This window comes from Montipora capricornis, chromosome 10, assembly GCF_036669925.1.
Source record: "Montipora capricornis isolate CH-2021 chromosome 10, ASM3666992v2, whole genome shotgun sequence".
In the NCBI taxonomy this organism is placed as follows: domain Eukaryota; kingdom Metazoa; phylum Cnidaria; class Anthozoa; order Scleractinia; family Acroporidae; genus Montipora; species Montipora capricornis.
In genome coordinates, this window is record NC_090892.1 from 2393001 (window position 1) to 2412052 (window position 19052).

General features: G+C 39.4%; 2 protein-coding genes across 4 annotated transcripts in view; both read left to right on the forward strand.

Moving 5' to 3' along the window:
- The window catches only part of LOC138021597 (ATP-binding cassette sub-family C member 4-like), a 12867-nt gene extending 6277 nt beyond the window's left edge, over positions 1-6590 (forward strand). For all 3 annotated transcript variants that reach the window (XM_068868502.1, XM_068868503.1, XM_068868501.1), the window contains 7 exons: positions 1-186; positions 1131-1510; positions 1732-3026; positions 3422-3992; positions 4379-4515; positions 4930-5294; positions 5654-6590. The exon at positions 1-186 is cut by the window's left edge and continues 358 nt beyond it. In XM_068868502.1, the coding sequence (XP_068724603.1) occupies positions 1-186; positions 1131-1510; positions 1732-3026; positions 3422-3992; positions 4379-4515; positions 4930-5294; positions 5654-6208 (3489 nt within the window). In that variant the 3' untranslated portion in view covers positions 6209-6590. The remainder of the gene's footprint in view (positions 187-1130; positions 1511-1731; positions 3027-3421; positions 3993-4378; positions 4516-4929; positions 5295-5653) is intronic.
- A 1321-nt stretch (positions 6591-7911) lies between these two features.
- On the forward strand, positions 7912-18971 carry LOC138021600 (DDB1- and CUL4-associated factor 7). Its single transcript, XM_068868506.1, has 9 exons — positions 7912-8183; positions 8258-8359; positions 8959-9057; positions 9824-9937; positions 11087-11161; positions 12205-12296; positions 14139-14256; positions 15553-15670; positions 16133-18971. Exons 1-9 carry the CDS (start codon positions 8025-8027, stop codon positions 16303-16305), a joined length of 1050 nt encoding a protein of 349 aa, XP_068724607.1. The 5' UTR covers positions 7912-8024; the 3' UTR covers positions 16306-18971.
- The last annotated feature ends 81 nt before the right edge of the window (positions 18972-19052 follow it).

Genomic DNA, 19052 nt, shown 5'->3' on the forward strand with positions numbered 1-19052 from the left:
GTGTTTTATTTCCTCTTGGGTCTCTCTGAGGATTCTACCATAGATCACTATTCTATTTTGAAGTACGTAGTTTGCATCTGTGTGGTTACGACGGTGAAGGGTATTTCTCAGCATCATTCCTTTTTTTGGTCTGGAATGTGTGGAATGCAGATGTCTTCCGCAGTTATTGGGCTGGTTTACAAGAAGGTATGATAATAAAGTTGTCTTTTTGTTTTAAATACTTGGGTCAACTCGACCTTCCTTCTCGTCATTACATGCTTTCAAACAAAGTCGCCTAAACTGAGCCGCCATCTTGTTTGAACAAACCAAGAAGATTTAACGTCTGCTGGGGGAAATCACCAAAATCAGGGGCACCCAACGTCAATTTTCCGAAAATATCTGTTCGGAAGACGATTTGAGATCTTGAATCTTCGGAACATTTGATGTGAAATTTTTTGCTTGCCTGCCTGTCATAAGATTTTTGAACATCTAAAAAATGGTATAATTGCCCATTTTTAACGGATTTTTGCCCAAAAAAGGTCACCTAGAATTTTCTGGAGCCTTTTTTCTGGCTGAATTTTTCGAAAAGGTAAGTTTTGATCCCTATAATTTTCGGATCACCAGACTTTCAGCTAAGAAATCCGAACAGATGAAACATTTTTAGGGGATAATATAAAAATATGCCTATATCTACCGTTTAAATACTAAAATGTGTTTAACAATGCTACGTCTTAGTGGTTTTCAACTATATTCTCGTTGGGTGCCCCTGCGAAATGTCAATCAACTCTCAGGGAAATAACCGAGGAGAAAGTGCTGCCCTTCTTAGTTTATCTCCACGTGGTTAGACTTTCTTGAGATCCTGTGTTCAAGTAGGAATAGCTATAGGGGACTCTCATGTATGTAATCATTTTTCTAGAGGTCCACATCACCATTGTGCTGCCGTTAAATTGACCTTTTCGACCAAATTATGTATGCATGTTTAGGGATGATAAATCTTAGGTGTTTTGTTTATAACTCAAAATAATATGATAATATAGCGTTCTACGCCTTGTATGAAACAGAGAAGCCTTAAGAAGACAGCATCGGTCGTTTTGTTAAACCTAACATTTTCAACTGAATCACCCATTATTTCCCCTTCCTTTTTTGAACAGATTCTGACAATGAATCGACGAATGTTAAATGACGTCATCACTGGCCAGACCATTAACATCGTTTCAAACGACGCAAATCATCTGAAAAACGCCGGCTGGAGTATGCTTTTCTTGGTTTTTTCACCATTTGAGATCTTGACGTCTGGAGTATTGTTGTGGTACCTGGTTGGTTGGCAAGCCCTCATAGGAGCTGGTTTCTACCTTGTGGTGATCATGTACATTTCTTTAATGTCCAGGATAGCGGGTCATTTCCATGAGAAAGCAGTTTCGATAACAGACAAACGACTAGAAATTATGAATGAAATCATCGCTGGTATCCGTGCGGTTAAAATGAATGCTTGGGAATGGAATTTTAACGACATAATAACTGGCATTAGGAAGTAAGTACACTGTATACTTGATTTACCTTAAATGTTTTTACGGGCAAAGCTATGCTTTGATACTTGGCCACTGTAAGAGTGTGTATCACTGAAAAAACGAAATTAAATATATTATATGTTTGCAATAACTGAGATGCTGTTATGCAGCGAGCACCGACCGGTCGCAGTACAATAATCACTACAGTTCCACGAAATGAAGTCCAATATTTTTTTCCTTTCAGGAACGAGATTAGCTGCATCAGTTGGAGAGGGGCCATAATCTCAAGTTTCGATGCTCTGTATTTCACAAACACGAATGTGGCAGTTTTCCTTTCTGTGACCTTTTTGCTTTACACCAACGCTTGTGACCATTTGACAGCATTTCAGATTTTCACCTTGGTTTCCACCTTGAACGTTATCAGGTTCTCTGTATCTGTTTCCATGGGGGAGACACTTCATATCCTAGCTGATGCTAGAGTTTCATTGGAAAGAATACAAAACTTTCTGCAATCCGCTTCCACAATGAATTCTCCGGAAAACTACATAGAGAAATCAAAGCGTTGCGAAAACAGTCAACTCTTGCATGACATTTCAAGACAGGAGTTGGATACTTGTCGTTCGTCACCCTATATTTCCTTGAAAAATGTTAGCTGTAGCTGGAATGAGGAAGAAGGAGCAAAAACTCTGCAGAACATCTCTATGAACATATACAATAAACAACTCATTGCCATCACCGGTCCTGTTGGTTGCGGGAAATCGTCTCTTCTTCAAGTCATACTGAATGAGCTACCACACCAAAGCGGTGAGATTGAATGCTCTGGAAGCATTGCTTATTATCCTCAACTTCCTTGGGTCTTTTCTGGAACAGTTCGGGAAAATATTACATTTGGAAAATCTTTTGACGCCGTCAGATATCAAAAGATAGTGAACGCTTGCAGTCTCCAGAAAGACTTGCAACAGCTTCCAAATGGAGATTTGACAAACATTGGGCAGCGAGGAGTAAGTCTTAGTGGCGGTCAGAGAGCTCGTACATGCTTGGCCCGCACATTGTATACAAATGCCGACATCATTCTACTTGATGATTTATTTAGTGCAGTGGATGCTAGAGTTGCGAACCATCTTTTTAAAGAATGCATTCAAGGTCTTCTCTCTGAGAAATGTCGTATTTTGGTGACTCATCATCACCAATTTCTGAAAAGTGTGGATAGCATTTTGGTTCTGAAAGAAGGCAGACTTGTTGAACAAGGAAAGTATGAAGAACTTCAAAGCAAAGAAATCTTATCGAAGCCAGCTGAAGTTGTGGGGAAAGAGACCACGAACAGAGGTTCATTTAAACACTGCGTGCGCCATGCTAGCTTACGAAGAACTGGCACCAGTACATCTTTGGTGAGCCAAGGTGCGATTGCGGATCTCAAAGAAGATGACGAGGAGAGAATGGTCGGATCAGTGATATGGACTCTTTACTGGCAATACTTTCGTTCTGCATACCCCACCGTCATATTGCTTGGCCTATTTATGCTTGTATTGTTTGTTCAAGGTAAGTGATTGTACTGTAGCATGAGCACTGTGATATCGTCACCAGTCATGCAGCTACGCCATTCCTTAGTGGTGTACCCCTTCTTAAGAAATATCCTGGATCCGACCCTGTATCACATTTTTCTGAAAATGCATTTCCGGAGAACTAGCTCCGATTCGACGACTGGCCTTTCCTTCACTGATTTCAACTTCATCTCTTAGGACGTTTACCCATTGACTCTCGGGGGTTCCCCATTGACTATTACATTGTCTGTTGTTAGTCAGAGTAAAATACTAAGTCTGGCCGGTTCAGGGCGGTTTGGGTGTCAAAGGGTTAAATTAACGAACACTAGGTAAAGGCTCATCTCCAATTGTTGGGCACTCAGCTAATATGGCATTTTCCTTCCTACTTTATAGTTGTCCTCATTTCGCCGCACTGGTGGTTGTCGAAAATAGCTGAAATGTCATTTAGCCAGCAACGCTCAACCGTCACGCTAGGAATCTACGGATCCTTGGTAGTTGGAGCCCTTTTTCTCTCAGCAGTTGTATCTTTCTTGTTTTATTACACTTTGCTGCATGCATCGGAAAATCTTCACAACAAGATGGTGACAGCAGTCATGCAAGCTCCAGTTCTTTTCTTCGACACCAATCCTGTTGGTCGGATCCTAAATCGTTTTTCCAAGGATATTGGCTGCATGGACGACACTATACCACCGCAGTTCCTCCTTGCTGTGCAGCTATGTCTCTTCACTATTGGTGCTACACTGCTCTCTGCAGTGACCAACTATTGGCTTTTAATTGGCATCATTCCTTTAATAGTACTGTTCGTCTACTTTGGAAGTTATTACCTAAAGACGTCCAGAGAGTTGAGGAGGATGGAAGCTATTAAATGTAGTCCTGTGTACTCCCATATTGCGGACACTGTATCCGGCCTGGAGGTGATCAGATCTTCTAGAATGGAAAAGGACTTTCTACAAGAACTCTTTAAGTAGGTTACGAATTTGCGTTATTTAACAAACAGCGTCAGTGTCCCAAGTAACTCAATAATGATCTCTTATCGTCTCAACGCACTTCGGATCAGTTCATGGAAGCAACGTCAATGTAGTCGGGAATGAGTGTAAAATTCTGTAGAGGAATTTTTAGAAAAACTGAGAATTATATAGGGAAACCGTAGACCGACTGTTGGGGGAGTGAATTTCACTTAAGTTATTTTAGAAGGCAGAGGAGGGAAATATATTTCTGGGTAGAGAAAAAGGTGCACGATTCAGGAAAGGCCATTTCTCACGTCCCCTGCTTTCTCCCTCTCTCTCTCTCTCTCCCTCTCTCTCCCTTGTTTCTTATTATTCTCAATGCAAACTCTACTCTTTCAACCAGGTACCAGGATCAGAATACCTCAGTGAATATAATGGTGCTAGGCTGTTCGAAATGGCTAAGTGTTCGATTGGAGATGCTTTGTAGCTTACTCGTGACATTAGTGGCAGCAGGAGCAGTCCTTATCACGCAGATACCAGGTGACAGAACGCTTAATCACTTTCGCTAATCAACACTGATGATAAACAATCTTCGTAAGTAATTGGCCGTGTTGGAAGATCAATGCACTTGGTTCGGTGCTGAATGGGCACCTTAGAAAACCGGCGCGCAAGAGTTACAAATGCAAATGGCTGGGATCTCGGTCTTCTGTATTAATGAAGATAAACGCAGGGCTCAGATTTAAAACTCTTTGGTAATCTTACAGATTGTGAGACGCCAAAAAATTGGATACGTAAAGAACGCAAGGGGAAGGAAACGCGCATCAAATGGTACAGTAGTTTGGCCTTTTATGAGTGAATGCTATAGGAAAAACGACAACGAAAGAAGCTACCTATCCGACAGTAAAAGAAGTTATATACTATTTTCTTATCTGTACATTATTTTGGATTTCGCAGCTATTGCAGGTCTGTCTCTTACCTACGCAATGGAAACTTTAGATGCAGCTCAGTTCGGAGTCCAACTGACGTCAGAGATCGAGAACCTTATGACGTCGGTAGAGCGGGTTGTGACGTACTCTCAACTAACTCCAGAAGATGGATATATTTCAAGGGATGATATTCCGACCTTATCGTGGCCTAGTAAAGGTGATTTGCTCCTTCAAAACCTGTCCCTGACATATGTGGATGGAGGTCGCCGGGTTCTCAAAGACATCACGCTTGAAATCAAACAAAAAGAAAAAATAGGTGTGGTTGGTAGAACAGGATCTGGAAAGTCATCCATCGTGTCAGCTATTTTCAGAATGCCTGAGCCAGATGGAGAGGTTAGAACTACGTTCTGTCCGTAGGGAAAAGGAAATAAATATACTGGATAAAATAGCTTGATTAAATTTGATTGCAACCTAAACGAAAGTCATCCCCGGAGTTAAGTGTTTCTAAGAACTACAATTACGCAAACTATTATATCAAGTTCCATAATTCATTTCTTCTTCCAAATGATGTTCAATTTGGCATGAAAAGGTGAACACCTTATTCCATTTTATTTCTGATCTATACCACTTCCATGTTTCTCAGTCATGACTTTAGAAACTTTTAATATTGCTTTGACCTGAGTTTATCATGAATCCTAGTGAGATCTGAGAATTTCAGGGTTAATTCCATTTTTATTGTTCTTTTATTGAAGGTAACAGTGGATGGGATCAATCTGAAGAGATTAGATCTGCAGTCCGCGAGGCAGACGTTCTCAGTGATAACTCAAGATCCCGTTCTGTTCGCTGGCACCCTCCGAAGTAATCTAGACCCCTTCAACAAGAACACTGATCATGAATTGTGGACCGCTCTTGAGGAAGCACAGATGAAACAATGGGTTTGTCAATTACCAGGACAACTGCAACACGAACTCATTGAGTCTGGGAACAACATAAGTGTTGGTGAAAGACAGTTACTGTGTCTTGCACGAGTTCTTTTAGAGAAGAGGAAAATTGTTATTCTTGATGAAGCAACTGCTAACGTAGATTTTAAGACAGATCGATTGATTCAAGAAGTCATTCGTACAAAATTCAAGGACACTACCGTGATAAGCATTGCTCATAGACTGGATACAATTGTCGACTGTGACAGAGTCATGGTGTTGGATGAGGGGCGTGTCATCGAGTTTGATAGACCTTCTTCACTTCTTAACAGAAGAGGAAGCCATTTTGCCGAACTTGCAAGAAGCTCCAATAATAGCTTTAGTTAGCTTTCAGAAATGAACATTCTTTGAAGGGTTGTTTGAGTCATTGCAACAAGTCACGTGTCCTCTTTAACAATACTACTCCTTATAATTTCAGAAAAAAAAAACCCAGTCTTACATAAGCGTAGTTATCGCTCCATTCAAGAGAGCATGCAAGTTTCGGCATGAAGAATTTTGTTTTCAGTACAATGAATTCGTGCCTACGAGACTTGAGTTTTTAAAATTTTGTAATTAGGATTCCAACATGTTGTAACATTTTGACTGTAGTGAATCACTTGATCAAAATATTGTTTAGTTATCTTAGTTTTCGCAGTCGTTCTCCACTAGCATTTTAATTTTCGGCACAAACATCATGTAATCATAATAAACATCATTGTCATCATGAGCATCACTTAGATATACTTTAATACTCGTCGAGACTCGTTAATAATAGATCGCCACTCCCTAGTATCGGAAATTCCCCACTACCAGAGGCCTTTTTGTTTCTACTTGGTGTCCACGGTCTTATATAATGCTGTTCAAACGTATTCCCCTCAGAGCTCTCAAGTCTCACGCATTGAGGGCGAGTCTCTCGCATTTTGATGCAATTTCACGCTCTCACGCCGACACGACCATTTCTCACGCATGAGCAGTTTTCTCAAAGGTAACTCTACCTTTTATGCTTTCAGAAGTGCTCATGAATTCCGATTTCATTAGTTCCTTGGCACTGAACTTTGGCCAATGTTCAATCTGTTCGTGTGCGACCAATTTTCTTGTTTCTTCAGGACTTTCATCCGTTAATATATGAATTATAGGCCGATACGTTAGCTCAGGCTGACCATAATAACATGGGCTCTCCTAGCAAGCATCATAAAAGAAACAAAATGGCGGACTCGACGGTGCATTTCCAGCGATCTGAAAAGTGCGAATTTCAAAAAAAAAAGGGGGAGCATGCACCCCGGCGGACCTCCCTAGAATTGTTTGGCGCCTCCAGCACAAGAAACACAAGGCACTTGCGCCTTTGGCTCAATCTCCAGCAAGCATCTCACGCTTTGGAAACTTTAAGACTTGAGATCTCTGTCTCCTAATGTTTATACGGTCACACTTGAGACCGCAACGTCCCCCGTCAGTTAAGGACGGTACCTACTAATTCAAAGGTATTTTTGGGCGGTTTTATGAAAATGCGGGAAAAGCAGATCTCAACAAATGTTATTAAAATCCAAACAGAAAATTGGGAGTAACCACGCATTTTTCAAAGATAATTAATCAACAATATTAGCAAAAAGCTTTAAAATACAAAGCAATGTATGGCGTTCCTTTCCAAATTAAAGCTTAATTATCGGCTGAAAAATGCATGGTTACCCCAATTTTCTTTTTGAATACCAAGAGCATTTGCTTTCTCCGCATAAATTTAAACCGCGCAAAAATATCCTTGCATTAGTAAATCCGAGTATCTGGAGATGCGCAGAACGTTTGCGCAATAACAATTGTAGGCACCGTCCTTAAAGACCTTACGAATTGGTTGTCAAGTACATGCATTGTTTAAGTAAAAGCGGCGGACCGTTGGGTAAGCTTAGCAAGGTAAGTCTTGACCCCGAGTTTTATCTCCAACTCAGTAGATACACAAACGAAGAGGCACTCCGGCTTGCAGAGAATGAGGACTTTTTATCCCGCAAATTATGAATCATTTTGCCTCGAGAAAGAGAAAGACTAGGGCGAGCACAAGAACGAGGCAACGAAGCTTGCCATTCGTATTTTGCCAAGCTTGTCTCAGTCAGTTGTCTTCGTCAGCCTTTTGCCTTCTGCGGGTTATTGTTGGCAATTTTGCATTTTGGCCTTCATTATGGCCATGATCACTAGTGTCACAGGAACGTCTGGAAAGAGAAAAGAAATTTACAAGTATGACGCACCATGGACGATTTATGGAATGAACTGGAGCGTTCGCCCGGACAAACGCTTTCGACTTGCACTCGGTAGCTTTGTGGAAGAATACAACAATAAGGTTTGATCTAGCAAAGACTCATTTGTCATTTTATTATTTGAGACTTTTCTTATAGACACCTTTCGCTTCTTTAGGTCCAGATTATTTATCTTGATGAAGATACAGCTGAGTTCGTTGTACGGGCAACTTTTGATCATCCTTATCCGACGACAAAGATAATCTGGATACCAGACAATGTAAGCGTGTTAGAGTTATATAATTGCTTGATGTCGTTGTTTCAGTAGAACTCTGACTTATTTAATCTTTATGCGTAGGTTTTATGCGTTTACCATCCGCTTGTGATTGCTGTTAATTCTTTTTTTACCTGAATTGTTTAATCGAAATGGCATGTACACACGATAGACTAGTGGGAAAGCAACAGTACATTAAGCATTGAGTTGGATATACACAATGTAGGCTTTTGCAGTTTTAACTTTCATGCCTTTTGTAACAAAAAAATCACGAGCTCTGTCTGATCAGCTCCGAAAGAGTTATTTATTTGTCCATGATATTCTCTTGATTGTACTTGTATCTGGCTTCAGGTGTGAGAAGTTTGACTTTTAAAATGAAATTACATGTACATGTAGTAAATACTTTTTTAAAAAATTACTGTTGTATGCAGCAAAGTTACGTGTAGCTATTGAAGGCCTAAGCTTCAATAACTGCCCAATTCTCTCTCGGAATCCAGCGGTGATATCGCCTTTCCAAACAAGCATGCTTGATTGCTTTGTACTAGGGCACTTGTGTTTACTGAAAATGTAAAATTATGACTTTCGGGATGATTACTTCTCAACAGAAAGGTGTATATCCAGATTTGGTGGCAACTTCTGGTGACTACTTGCGGGTCTGGAGAGTCAGTGACTCAGATGTGCGGCTGGAATGTCTTCTTAACAATGTAAGGCCACAATTTTATTCATAATTATTTTTTATATAATTTTATCATCTTTCCATGCCAATTGAATCAATAACTACCTTGGTATTCATCTTAACCCTTTGAGCCATAAACCAGCATTCACTGACGAGTAAAATCGTCTGAACGTAGACAGAGTAAAAATTTAATGTACCGTGTATAGAGGTCACTCTTATGAGGGAATTGGTAAATAGGAGACATACACCATGGACCTAGAGGTTGTTAACCCATTCATCCATGAATCAGCCCCCATTGACGATTAAAATCATTTGGCGTTAGAGTAATTCAATAAGTTTCTCTCTTTAAGGCGCTGTTACACTGTGAAATGTTTTGTGCGACTTGTCTCGCAATGTTTTGGTGACATTGTGGCGGCACAAGTTGCACAAAACATTTCACAGTGTGGCATACCCTGCAACGCCCAAAATCATTGCGAGACATGTTGCATGAAACGTTTCACACTGTAACAGTGCCATTAGTCTTATACAGTCATATCATGGTTAAAAGGGTGGTCATGGATTGTTACATGTACTAACTCTTTCACCCTTCAAACAGTCCCATTGATGAGTAATTTCTGGCATAAAACAGAGTAAAATCAATATGTATATTTTAATTGGTGTAACTCTCATGAGGGAATGGGTGGAATTCAAAATTTTACCCAAAGGTTATGATGATTTCCACCCATTAACACCTCGTCCATACAAAAGACCTTTCATTTTAAAAGATGCCAACCATGATTATTTTGTTTACACAGAATAAAAATTCAGATTTCTGTGCTCCTCTTACTTCATTTGACTGGAATGAGGTTGATCCAAATCTGCTAGGAACATCAAGCATTGATACAACATGCACCATCTGGGGATTAGAGGTACAATGTGAACACACAACAAACACCATGCTCTACTGTTATTCTGTGATAGTAATAGCAATTATTATTATCGTTATTATTACAGGGTGTATGTGACTTTCTTACAACTGCATTAGGAGTTTGCCTTGTATAGGTAATCACATGATTTAGAGTGCAATTTGGAATAAATAAGCATGAGTAAATTTTTTTCAAAGAGGACCAAAATTGCATGAGTCCATAGGGCGAGTGCAATAGTAGTCTTTGAAAAGAAATCATGTGATTACGTATTAATAATATAGATGAAAAAATTCAAGATGGTTAAGCAGAAGAAGCAACGCACACGTACAATGTATCACGCAATGAGGGAAATATTGCGCCGTAAATTGTGCCATGCAGGGCATGTGCTTGATTTGAAACAAAAGATTTGATTGGTTCTGACAAAAGCCTAGTGTTTATTAGCTCATCATAATCCAGAATTTCAATGTGTTATTTGCACTGGTGTATTACACTTTTGCACAGTGTTACACTCGAACTACACTGCTCTCAGCCAATCAGAATCGAGTAATTTTTTCATGTATATTATTAGGCCAGTTACATATATTTGAGTTGTACCAGACTCAGGCTGCAACTAGTAGCCTAGGGTAACAACTATCGGTATACATGTATGTTCATGCATACTGCTTCATACAATTACTGCTGGCAGTCACAAAGAGAAATGGAATATCTTTTTCATTTTTTTTGCTTTTAGCAAAAGTAGCGGAAAATTGGCAACTGCTAACCCTTTTATTCTGTAGGTTGAATAAGGTTGAAAACTACAATGTAGTTGCAAATCTCTTTTCTTTCCAAACATGTTACATGTAGTTGCAAATGTGACTGTATTGATCAATGCCTATTACATGTATACTCAATTTCCACCGCTCATTTGAGTTCAGGTATCCACCCCAAGAAGAGATGGCTGGACGCATTGCAGGAGCAATTGCTCGTGTGTGTGACATAAATTCTACATGTAAATAAAATATAAGTGGGGAGATGGCATTAGACATCCCAAAACTTTGATTTAACAAAACAGTTTTTCCATAACAATTCTTAAAATGTGTGTGCGAAGTTTCCAGATGATACAAGCTTGAGTTTGTGGTTAAATGATCCATGTGAGTTTGAATTGTATTTTAGACTGGTCAAGTTCTTGGTCGAGTCAACATGGTATCAGGACATGTCAAAACACAGCTTATTGCTCATGATAAAGAAGTATGCATTTTCACACCATTGTCATGCCAGCAATGTAGTCTAATAATTATTAATGTGTTTACTTTCGTCCATTTATGAATTTTTTTTAAAAGAATATACTATTCTTTAATTGGACCCTTTCAAAGAAAGGATCTTTTAAAAGTCTTAGCTCACCTTGACACTTTGCTCAGTATTGAAACTGCTACATTTATCAACACAAACCGTATGCATTTTTTAAAAACCTTTTTGCCAGTAATTTAGCGAATAGTAATATTACTATTATTATTATAATTGTGTGTGACCTCACATGGGAAAACGTACACCAACGTTTTAACATTAAACTGTCCGACAAAACTAACAGCTAACCAACGGACAGATAATGGAAGCCAACGGTACCTGACGGTAAAAGTATGATGATGAAAAGTATCATAACGAAGTGTTTAGGGTGTCAGATTTATACACAGATATTCTGGGTTCTACAGCTGTACATGTATCATCATCATTCCATAAAGTGCCTACTGTACATGTATCACGTCAAATTGCCCAAATACATAGTGTTATTTTTAGAACCATTGGTTTGAAAATTTACTTTTTTATTATTTTACTTTGATCAATAACCGAGCAGTGAAGGGGAATGGGTCCAATACAAGGTTGAGGTCACAAATTTATTTGCATCACTGTATTTCAAAGAATCAACAAAATGCAAAGCTGGTATTAAACCCATTTCCCATCATTGCTCGGTACAATCTCTTTTTCCAACTTTCAAAACAAATATAATAAATTAAGTGGTTCTAGAAACAACATGTTGAATTTGGACGATTGCGGACATTAAATACCGTAAAGAAGAAAACTGTGTTGAGGTGATAGACACTTAAACAATTAAAATGTGGAAACATGAAGGTGCTGTTATTAGGATAGGCTATATCGTTCTTTCCCATTCTCAAGAGCCGAGGTTAGTGTCAAAGAAAGTTTCAAATGAGCCTTCTTTTTGGACACCAGTAGTTGTAATATTATTTTATTAGTGAAATGAAAGCTGTGGTGCTAACAGCATTTCTCTGTTACAGGTGTATGACATTGCATTCAGTCGTGCAGGTGGAGGTAGAGATATGTTTGCTTCTGTGGGAGCTGATGGCTCTGTTAGAATGTTTGATCTCAGGTAATTAGTAAATTTGGCTTACAGGGTGATTTCATTGTCCCCAGCACTGTTATTAAAATTTTATAATTAGTGTTAAACCTACATGTACTGTAGTACCATCCCGTCCCGGACATAATTAGGGACTTTAAGCAAATCGCTACGGCTGGCGCTAATACGGCTACTGGAAGTAAATTTCCCCCAAAATGAGACACTGCGCATGTACGTCGGTTGCATCCAGCCGTAGTGTGAAATTTGACTTCGTGAGTCGGGATGTTTTGCCGTAGTGGCTACTACGTCGGGTTTATTTCGCTTCTCTGGCCCTTTGCAACGGACATCTCGGCATTTTAAGGATTTCATTGGATACTATATCCTTTAAAGTCAATTTAATCAAAGATTGTGTTAAGGTTGCCTCTTATAAGCTTGTAAATCCGTATAATGAACTAACGATAAGTTTTGGCAAAGGTGTTGGAATGGCGAAGTGAGTCAAGTGAAATATTCGTGTTCAGCACGAGGTTTTTTTCTTCGGTCAAGTTTGCTTTGAGGATTTAGTGAAGATGTTTTATATCTGGATACTATACGATGCTATTTTTTCTTCTTTGCGTATTGATATATTTGTGTTTTTCACTCGATATTCTTTGAAATATTTGTCTCTGAAATTATATATTTCATCCATCAAATTGTTGTTATTGTACAAGGTGTATGGCATTCGCTTTTGCTCAGAAATAATCTGTTCGTCCTAGCAAGGCGAACAATGGCCATCGTCCTTTGGCTGTGAGAAACTAAATAAAAGATATTTGAAACTCCTTAGCCCATGTTTCCTTGTATTTTGCTTTGCTAAACTTAAAATTTAGCAGACCACCGAGACGTACTCTCCCCAGACCTTTTCAGTCACGGTAGCCGTAGTAGCACCATCCGTAGTGATTTGCTTAAACTCCCTATTATAACAAGCATGATCCAAAAGAGGTCAATGTCAGCACAAAATTCACATGTAAAGCCGCGGCTACACGAGCGATTTTTTGCTCGCGCTGGTGATGCAATTGTTTTAAACTTTGTCGCGTCGTCAGCGCGAGATGAAATTTTGCGTGTAGCCACCCTTGAACTGGCGACGCGACGGGTGAAAAAAATCGCAAGAAAAAAGTCGCCAGAGTTGAAACTTTCGCGACAAAATCACAGAGATAGTTGCTCGTGTAGCCACCCTACAACTTTTTGCCCGCGCTTGGGACGCGACTAAAGAGTATTTAGCCAATGAAATTGAAGTAGGAATGTCTGTTTATAGTGCCCAGGTCTCTCGACGTATGCGATTCGCGCGGCCTTCAATTTGTCGCCAAAATTTGTCACAAGTGTAGCCACCCTGGCGCGCAGGCGAAGCGACAAAATCTGAAAAAAATCGCATCACCGGCGCGAGACAAAAATCGCTCGTGTAGCCGCGGCTTTAAACCATGGTACATGGCCAGGTTTGGTAGAGGGAAAATTATTTTCCTGTATGTGCTCATTTTTAATTTTATTATCCAGCATTCACTGTATGGTAGAAGTTATGCATTATTAATAATTATGTATGAATTTAGTATAATAGAGTGTCGTCACGGCGGCCATGTTGGAATATCAGAATGGCTGCAAGCCGTTTTGGTTCGAGGTGACAGACGAAGAAATTGTTTTAAAGAAAGTGCACATTTTTCAGATAATCACGTACATGTATGTAATTGTAGTAAAACAATTGTTCTCCTCGCCTTCGGCAAATACATGTACTGTACTTGTCAAGTGTTACAGTAGGTGATCCATAGTGATACACTGTACAGCTGTAAGTGGAACCTAAGAAAGACAAAGTTAGACATGGCTATTGACCCAGTTGTGCTCCTGTAACAGGCATTTAGAACATTCTACGATAATATACGAAGATCCACAACACAGTCCATTGTTAAGATTGTCATGGAATAAACAGGATCCCAACTACTTAGCGACATTCTCATTGGATGCTATGGAGGTTTGTCTAAAGTTGAATAATGATGCATTAATTTTGCGAGTTTAGGGGAATGTTTTCATGGATAGCTTGTAACACACTTTTGCATGATAAGCACTGAGAGTTATATGCAAGTACAACAAACGTAACCAAATACATTTTGTAGCAAGACGTTCTAAGGTTAACAATCACCATCTTCTTTAACATTGCAATAATAGGGAGTTTAAGCACGCGACGTTTTTGAGCTGGGGATGGTAACCGGAAATGAACATTTCGCGTGTTAGGATAGTAGTGTCTCCCAGATTTTTAACCTAGTCATATCTTATGGAGGAAAGATACTTAGCATTTGTAAAGGTGTTAGTGACAAGACAGGTTAAAAAGGGAAAACAGCTCACTTCCAGTTTACGTCCGCATCTCAAAAATGTCAGGTGATTAAACTCCCTAATATTGCGAGAATGCCACATGTCAAGAATGGTGTAGCATCCAGACTAATAATCGGAAGTTCTTACGTGTACAGTACATACTTGTTGTAGATTTCGACCCCTGCAAAGACTTTTTCCGAGTATCCCCAGGTCACCAAAGGTTTATAAATAGATCTCTTCGTACAGTCCACCTTTTACATCCACGTGTTGCCACTAATTATCAGTACAATCATCAATTTTTCTAAAAATAATAGAACTTCATTTTTTTTCTCATGGTAATGTTCATGCACAAATGAAATCAAATCAAATTAATACACGTCAAATCATATTTGTTTTTGTGGAGAGGGGGAAACCGGAGTAGCCGGGGAAAAACCTCTCGGAGCAGAGTAGAGAACCAAGAAACTCAACCCACATATGGCGTAGAATCCGGGAATCGATCCCAAGCCATATTAGTGGAAGGCGAGTTTTATCACCACTGCGCCAGCCCTGCTCCCCAATAATAATAATAATAATAATAATAATAATAATAATAATAATAATAATAATAATAATACAAAGTTGTTCGCAATTTTTATATTATTTTTTTTCTGCCTGCTTTGAACTCTCCCAGTTAATAGACACCATCTACCGTGTCCTTGAGTGATGTAGCAGCCCTTGTAAAAGCTAAGGTTATTGGCTTGTTATTTAAACCGAAAACTTTTAAGAGTAAACAACGGAAAAAATAACAATAGAGCTGATGATAGGCACCTTTGTCACGTTGATACATACAATGTACTTTGCAAACGCTCTTATTGGCTCAGATTAGCTGGTACAGTACTCGTGTTTGTTCCCTTCAGTGAATAATTTTTCTAATAAGAACGACGTTCTGTGACTTACCTACGTTTCTAATTTTACACAGGTGATAATATTAGATGTTAGAGTGCCTTGTACACCAGTCGCCAGATTAAATAATCACAGAGCGTGTGTCAACGGCATCGCATGGGCGCCTCATTCGTCTTGTCACATTTGCACCTCAGGTAGGCTTCTTCAATTCTCTCCCATTGTTTAACTTTAAGTGACTATCAGCTACATCAACAGGCAACTACCCATGCAGTCGTCAGATTTTTGGCCTTTCACCAGGTTAAAGTGGTTTAAAAGCATCAGTGGAGACCGCTGTCGTGTTAGTAGCTATTAAGGTCCGGCGAGAAGTCTGGTGATGAATGTTCTCAAGAGTTGCCTCGTTTCAGTCTAAAACGCTTGGAAAATGTTGAGCGTCTGCAGATGACGCCAAGTATGCCATATTTTGGACTCTTCGCAAAAGAAAACTAGTATTGTGGGAATTGAGCTCTGATTTTATAGGGACTTTATATTTTGTTATCGTCAAAGAAAATGTGCGCTGAATTGAATATGCTCAAAAGCTTGGCGGCTTCACGGGTTACTTTGCTGTTGACTCGTTTGATGCCAATACAACATTGAAGTCATTAAATTATGTCATTTAGGGGACGATCACCAAGCTTTGATCTGGGATATTCAACAAATGCCTCGAGCCATCGAGGATCCAATTCTGGCCTACACAGCTGATGGTGAGATCAATCAAATACAGTGGGCGAGCACACAACCAGACTGGATTGGAATCTGTTATAACAATAATCTAGAGATTTTAAGGGTATAGCAATAAATTTACAAGAGATTTTATGAAATAAATTATATTTAAATCGGATATTTTTACTTTTATGTCGGTGTTACACGCAAGAAAATATTATTTAGATCTTGAGGTACAGTATGTGCATGTACCAGACAATTTGCTCAGCACATAGTTCTCCTCGGACAATTCGCCCCAGACAATTCGCTCCATCTTTAAACAGTGTTTAACTGTTATTTAACTTGTTTGGATGTGTTACAGCTCAGGGGCCCGTTTCTCGAAAGTCCCGAAAACTTTTCAGGGGCCCGAAAAGCCATTTGTGAATCTGCCAACCGCTTGCTCAGGAAAGCCGATCTTTTAAGATGTTTTCGAGCAAACAAAAAGCTAAAAGACTGTGAAGTTTTACGACTTAAATCCTCTCCGTTCTTGAGATACAGCGGGAATTGTGACACCCGAAAATGGCCCGTAAAGTTTCGGGACTTTCGAGAAGCAGGCCCCAGGCCCCAGTTGTTCGAAGGGTGGATAGCGCTACTCCACCGGATAAATCACTATCCACTGGATAACTCAATTGCTTTTGCTAGTGTTTATCCACTGGATAGCGTTATCCACCTTTTGAACAATCGAGGCAAGGCTTTTAACGACTAGCGATTTCTCTTTGATTAGTTCTAGATCGTTTTTCTAGTTTACAGTTTTCTAATTAACGGCTTATCAACCTCTTGAAAAATGCGTTTGCGTGTTGGCCAGTGTATCATTGTGCAAAGTAACTTGGTGCATCTTAATGTAAGTGGGGAGACATGTTGCTCAGAAGATTGTATCGAGTGTATCAACGTGCATAAATGTTTTTGTTTTTCAGTAGGAGGAGGGTAGTGCTGGTGTGTTTCCGGCCATTCTCAGAAAGTTTTTTTTTGGGTGTAGGACCGCTATTATTTTCTCCATTGGAGTTAGCCACTGTGGGAAAGTTAACGTTTCGCTCAACCTTGCATGACACCTTTTCATCCTTATATGTACATTCGATTGATATTGTTCTTTTTGTCGGTAGCTTTCTTAAGTAATAATAGAAATGAACTTCATTTCATTCCCAAGTCTTAATGCTAGCGCTGGGAGACTTGTTGGAGACACTTTCAATGAAATCTGCTGTAGTTAAATCAAATGTGACAGTGTGTTTAGTGGAGAGGGAAAGACTGGATTTCCTGGATAAAAGCCTGTTGGAGCAGAGTAGAAACCAACAACTCAACCCATCGGTGACGTCGAGTTCGGAACCGAACCTGCGGGCCACATTGATGGGAGGCGAGTGCTATTACCACTGCACTTTGGTTTTACATATTGATTCAATCAAAGGGGGGAAAGGAGACAAAAATATGTCCTGTAAATATAAACGTGCCATTATTTTTGGCCCGATGAAAAACGAAGAGGAAGAGAATTGTTGTGTAAACTTTCTATATTTTGTAAATAAGGTGTTAGTACTTCGCACAAGTTGATACCAGGAGGTATTTCATCGCAATTGTGCCGGGTTGAAACCTGCTTCACACTTTTTGGTGACGGCAAGGAAACCAATCGCTTTTCAGTGCATATAGATGTCATGTTCCTTGCGTATTGGAACAAGTCTGAGATAGAGGTATAACCACTTCTGCTCTTCGTAGTTTCGTTGTCTTTGAAACGGCTGTCTCTTGATTGTCTTTCAAGCTACTGAAGGTGTGAAAATCTTATATTGGTCACCGCGCAAGTGTGAATAAGGCTTAAGTTATAATGTAACGTTAAGATATGTTAAGGTTGCCCTAAAATACATGCAAATCGGGATATAAGAATTTGATGATTACTCTGTGGTCTAAGAAACTGTTTAATAGAGCATTAAGGTGGCGCAAACCAGTTTCAACACTTTCAAGAAACTTTGCTATTCAAAAGAATTGACTCTGCACCACTGTTTCACCAAACGGCTATGTTATGCTATAATGTGGAACACAAATTTGCTAACACTGTAGCCGCAAAATGCGCTTCATATTGTGACGTGTTGGAGGTTACCATAGCAAACAGGAAAGCCATCTAAAACACCCTATGATTTGTCTTTAAGTGCTTATATCTCAAAAACGAACTCGGCAAGCCTAGTTTTTTTTATTTCTGGAGAATGAGTATCAAGTCAAGTTATTGCGAAAAAAAAGAAAAGATCTCTGAAGCAAATTCAGAGCAACTTTACATTAAGAGAAGAAAGGTGCCTCTGAATTTACTTCAAAGAATGTTTTGTAAACTGTGCAGAATTCAATCGTAGCCTGGTAATCACTTTCCAGCCATGAAAAGTGGGTTCCAACAAGTTCGTTTAAAAGTGGTAAGTGTCTGGAGACACTTACTTTACAAGCTGACGTCCGATCTCACCCTGAAGAAAAAATTGTAAACCGGGATGAGACTTTGTGATATGTATAGTATATAAATCGTAAACCATAAAATATGTGGTGTTTTTAAACGCCTTGCTGTTGTTAAGGTGACCCATTACGTCACAATAATGCGTTGAGTCCACCTTGATAAGCAATAACTGGTGTTTCCAATGGTACCGCGTTATGTGACTTCATGTTGTAACCACATTAGAAGCATCTCTCGTCTAGTGTCACTTTTTGGTGTTGTTTGTAGCTGTTAGCCCACGCCGGCTATTCGACTGTGGTAGTTATGACCAAATTGAGTGTTAATAAAGGGTTATCTTTGACAAGTGTCAACTTTTTGATGTGCCTTTTAAAGTAGCTAACTTGCATTGTCATGGCTTGACTCGCCACGACTTACGATTTTGAAAC

Excerpts from the sequence above, each read along its gene's own strand:
- LOC138021600 (XM_068868506.1), top strand. The coding sequence starts at position 8,025 with ATGGCCATGATCACTAGTGTCACAGGAACGTCTGGAAAGAGAAAAGAA. Across the intron at positions 8,360-8,958 it reads TAATCTGGATACCAGACAAT|AAAGGTGTATATCCAGATTT; the intron begins GTAAGCGTGTTA and ends ACTTCTCAACAG. Across the intron at positions 9,058-9,823 it reads TGGAATGTCTTCTTAACAAT|AATAAAAATTCAGATTTCTG; the intron begins GTAAGGCCACAA and ends TTGTTTACACAG.